The 4,626-nt window shown below is 66.8% G+C and overlaps 1 protein-coding gene across 1 annotated transcript in view; it reads right to left on the bottom strand.

The window, feature by feature from the left end:
- The window catches only part of EMIHUDRAFT_455896 (hypothetical protein), a gene marked incomplete at its 3' end in the record, with an annotated part of 10,572 nt that overhangs the window by 5,136 nt on the left and 810 nt on the right, over nt 1-4,626 (bottom strand). The window contains exons 2-9 of the mRNA XM_005785442.1: nt 4,219-4,553; nt 2,416-3,673; nt 2,231-2,352; nt 1,953-2,062; nt 1,841-1,874; nt 1,440-1,735; nt 602-1,061; nt 114-180 (exon numbers count right to left, since the gene is read on the bottom strand). Coding sequence (XP_005785499.1) covers nt 114-180; nt 602-1,061; nt 1,440-1,735; nt 1,841-1,874; nt 1,953-2,062; nt 2,231-2,352; nt 2,416-3,673; nt 4,219-4,553 — 2,682 coding nt within the window. The remainder of the gene's footprint in view (nt 1-113; nt 181-601; nt 1,062-1,439; nt 1,736-1,840; nt 1,875-1,952; nt 2,063-2,230; nt 2,353-2,415; nt 3,674-4,218; nt 4,554-4,626) is intronic.

Raw genomic sequence — 4,626 nt, 5'->3', positions numbered from 1 at the left:
AGCTCTGGTTCCGAATCGAGTGCTTGTTGTTCTAGGAGATCGAGAAGAGGAAGTCCGTGCTCCTAGAGGAGTAGGCCCCGTAGTAGTTGCTTTTGCACGAAACGCTGCTGTACCCGCCCGCGATGACGCCGTTCTCGTACCGCCAGATCGTGACCGAGGCCCATCGCGCTGTCCCAGCGCCTGTGGAAGGTGTAGGCACGAAAACCCTGGTCGGTCGTACAGTTGCAGAGCGTCGCAAACTGCGCGTCTACGCCTCAGAAGGCGATGACCTCCACGAAAGGATGGTAAAGCAGCGCCGGCGGTGACAGAGGCAAAGAGGAGGGAGGCGACGGCGAATTCGACGGTGGCGGCGGTAGCGTCGGCGCGAACGGTGGCGGTGGGGACGGAAGTGGCGTCGGAAACGGAGGCAGGGTCGGCGAGGGCGGTGGTGGCGGTGGCGATGGGGGCGGGGGCGGGGAAGGTGACGGTGGCGGTGGTGGTGGCGACGGTGGCGACGGTGGCGACGGCGACGGCGGTGGTGGCAAAGGTGGAAACGGAGGTGGCGACAAGTACCGCGCGCCAACCCAGACCTCGAGCTGGTCGATTTGCCAGCTCGAGGCACCTCCGCCAGTGAAGTCGTCGGCGCACTCCGCCGAGCCGGCTGTTCCAACGCGGCACTCGTATGCATTACCGAGCCTGCAGTAGCCAGTCCGCATGTTCGACGAGAGGTAGAAGTCGCCGTTGCCAAATTTCGGGCCGTAGTCGCGATCGTTGTCAATGGCGTAGCTCGGGTTCCGAATCGAGTGCTTGTGGTTCTTGGAGATCGAGAAGAGGAAGGCCGTGCTGCTGGACGAGTAGGCGCCGTAGTAGCCGCAGGTGGCCCACCAGCCGCAGGAGTAGGGGCTCGCCCACGAAGCGCTGCTGTAGCCGCCCGCGATGACGCCGTTCTCGTACCGCCAGATCGTGACCGAGGCCCCTCGCCGGTCGCAGCGGCTGTGGAAGGTGGAGGCGCTGAAGCCGTGGTCGGCCGTGGAGTAGCAGAGCGTCGCGAACTGCGCGTCTGCGCCCCAGGCGGCGATGACCTCGACGAAGGGCGGGTAAAGCAACGGTGGCGGTGACGGGGGCGGAGGGGGTGGTGGGCGCGGAGGCGGCAGCGGTGGCGGCGGTGGCGGCGGTGGCAGCGGAGACGGAGGGATTAGAGGAGACGGAGGCGGTGAAGGTGGCGGCGGCGGCGGAGGAGCAGTCGGGCGCGGTGGCGGGGTTGGGGGTGGTGAAGGTGGTGACGGGGGCGGCGGGGTAGGTGGCGATGGGGGTGGAGGCGGTGGATGTGGGGGACGTCGAGGTGGAGGAAGGCTGGGTGGCGGCGTCAGAGGCGGCGGCGGTGGCGACGGAGATGGGGGGGGAGGTGGTGGGGGCAACGGTGATGGAGGGGGCAGCAGAGGGGAGGGGGGTGCCAACACCAAGTCGTAGTTCGTCCAGGAGCCGCCGCACCAGGCGTACCAGGAGTTCGTACCAAGTGGCGGCGAGGATGAATCGCCAGATTTGATGTACGCCAAGAAGACACACTTTCCGTCCTCGTCAAGGTCGATCGATTCGGTGATGCTCGGCGCCTCGTCGTCCACGATCCAGCTCGCGCTGAACCCGTTGCTATTGCAGACGGGGTCCCAGTACACGTAGTAGAGCGACGAGGTGTCGCGGAAGTAAGGCGCTCCCGTGGCGGTGTAGCCGACGGCGACATACTCGACGTTCTCCAGGGCTTGAAAAGAGCAGCCGCCCCCGGTAATCACAAACGGCGGCGGGAGCGGAAGCACTGGCGGCGGCGGCGGCGGAGGTGGGGTGCCTGGCAGCGCCGTTGCAGCACTGGCGAGCAACAACAGCACCGATATTCCGCTGCTCTGCGAATTCGGCCGCCAGCGGATGGAACAGAGGAGGAGGGCTAGGACAATGGGGAGGAGGAGGAGAAGGGACTCGACGTCGCGGAGCTCCTTGCCCGTCATCCCGGGCTTTGCGTAGGGCACAGCGGTGGACACGATCTTCTCGAGGCAGGCGAGGTCGTCGTCGGTTGCGCTCGAGCCCGCTCCGTCTGGCGGCGGCGGCAACGCCAGCGTCGGGGGGGGGGGGGGGGGGGGAAAGGGGGGGGGGGGGGGGGGGAGGCGGGAACCCGGTCAAGGCAGCTACAATCCCGCCGGTTTGTGGGGGGGGGGCGGGGCGGAGCGAAAATATGGGGCTGGAGTGCTGTCTTCTGGAGCACCCAAGGCCCCCCCTTTTTGGCCCCACAATTTTGCTAAGCCGGGGGGGACTTTGCCGCCCCCCCCCGAAGGGCCCCCAAAAATAAAATTGGGGACAAACCCCTTGGGCCCGTTCCCCGTCGCGCTTGGGGGGGGGAGCTCACTGAGGTGGGCGCGGGAGTGTTGAGGAGCGCCGCGGCGGGCGCACTTCAAGGCGCCGATGTCGTCGCCGATGGAGAAGAAGCCGTTCTGCGTCTTGACCGAGACGACGAGACTCGTTTCGTTGCACGCCGCCGCCACACCGCCAGGCGAGAGGCCGCCCACGTCGGCGCAAGTGATGCCGAGGCAGTCGTAGGTGCTCTCGAAGGCGGCCTTGACCGCCGCGAAGTCGGGGTACTCGCCCTGGTCGTACAGGCCGAACTTCATCTCATCGCTGATGATCTTGGCAGCGGCGACGTTGCACTCGTGGACGAGGGGCAGCACGGCCGCCGTGAAGACGGCGCCCTCCGCCGCGTTCTTCTGCGACCGACCCGTACCCACGTCATCATAGACCGGATCCGAGCCGACCTTGTACGCGTAGCGGAGCGGCACCATCTGCTTGATGATCGTGTCGACGATGGGGCGCACGGCGGAGCAGTTGCCGTCCATGAGGTACGCCTCGCCCGCGATGAACTCCGCGAGCAGCCCCTTGTTGACGTTCGACAGCCCCGTGCTCCCCGACTCGCAGGTGTCAAAGTTGGCGTACCGCTTCTCCGCGAGCAGGTAAACCGTCTTGCCGGCCGAGCTGCCACTTACGTTCGGGCCCTCGAGCGAGCCGGCGTAGAAGGCGACGCCCTCGTCAAACGAGTGTACCGGTTTGTACAGAGCGGTATTTGGGTCGAGGTCGGAGTCCGAGAACTCGTTGCAGTTCTCACCGTCCGGGCAGTGCTCGCAGTCGCGGATCACGTACATCCACACGTTCATGTACGCCGTCCCCTTCTTGACCGCTTCGATCCGCGCGGTGTCGCCGAGCGTGGCGAAGTCGTATGGGCCGTGCCGCCCGCTGCTGAAGGCCATGTTGGTGCCGACGAGGGCGGCGCTCACCCACTTGTCGGCGAAGTCAAAGTCCTCGTAGTCGTAGAAGGCCGAGAAGGTCTTGTACGGGCAGCCGACGCAGTCGTTGTACATCTTGCCCTCGGCGCTGGTGGAGAAGCCCTTCATGGTGCGGAGCCCGCTGGGGGCCTTGCCCGACAGCGAGTTCCCGCCGACGGCGTACCAGTCCTCGGCCAGGTCAAAGTTCGGAGTGCTTTCCCCGAGCGCCTCCTCCAGCGCCTGCTGGTCGAGGTCGAGGTTGGCGTGCTTGATCACGTCCGAGCCGGGGGTGTAGCCCGCGATGTCGGGCCAAGGTTTCCCATTCGACTGGGCGGGCGTGAGGAGCGACGCGACGATCGCGAGGTAGAGCTTCATCATGACCGCGTGAGTTGACTCTACGAGGGCAAGGGCGCGTGCGGTTGGGCGGGGGCGGGGTGGTTTGTGGCGAGGCGCAGGCAGGATGGGGGCGCGGCGCAGGGACTCCTCGGCCGGCCGTGGCCTCGCCTGCGAGCGGAGAGGGGCAGGCGGTGAGGGCACTCGAGCGACGCCAAGCCGCAGGACGCAGTGTGGCGCGCAGAGACGGCGCGCCGCCGGCGAGGGTGTGGATCGGGCCATCGGGGCGGCGGCGCGCATGCATCGGCGTGGCGGGAGCGGGCGGGCGGGGGCGGGAAACGCGGGCGGGACGCGGACGTCGCCCACCTGACAGGGCCTTGATCCTGCTGGAAAACGCGACAACAAAGTCGGCGGCGCAACTCGGTGACCAAAAGGTTGCCTTCGAAGTGTTTCGACGGGTCTCCCTATGGCGCTTTGCGCTGGTCTATGAGAGGTTGCAAAGCTCCCTCGCACAACACTGGGCACGGGACTGGCGCGCACTGGCACTAACTAACACAGGTACACCACGGGAGCCGCCTAAGCGACTCCTGCGAGGGTGGCGAGGCACTTAGCTCCGTGTGCACCCGCCCACCCCCGCCACAGGCAAGCTCATTCACGACATGCTCTGCGATGGCCGTGTGAAGAACGACTGAGATGCGCTGCTTCTGCAGCCCCAGCCAGCTCTTGGTGGTCCAAGTCACCTCATCGAGGTACTGGGCCCGCGTCAGCTTGTTCTGTAGCACGTCCGCCGCCTTCCGGAGGATCTCACGGACCCCCTTTCCGAACCCGCCGAACGATTCGAACAGCAGCAGCTGCACTTCGACGCCCTTGTCTTCCCTGGCGTAGCGATAGTCCCCGCCGTAGGACGGTATGCGGCGGTCGCCGCCCACCACCCTGCCCCCCCTGGTATGCCAGCGCCCAGTCCCTTGCCCTCTCTCGCCCTTGCTCTTCCTCTCCCCCTCCATGCCGCCCCCCC

Source organism: Emiliania huxleyi (assembly GCF_000372725.1).
Source record: "Emiliania huxleyi CCMP1516 chromosome Unknown EMIHUscaffold_160, whole genome shotgun sequence".
In the NCBI taxonomy this organism is placed as follows: domain Eukaryota; phylum Haptophyta; order Isochrysidales; family Noelaerhabdaceae; genus Emiliania; species Emiliania huxleyi.
The sequence above is the reverse complement of the archived record's forward strand: the minus strand, read 5'-3'. Positions and strand labels throughout refer to the sequence as shown.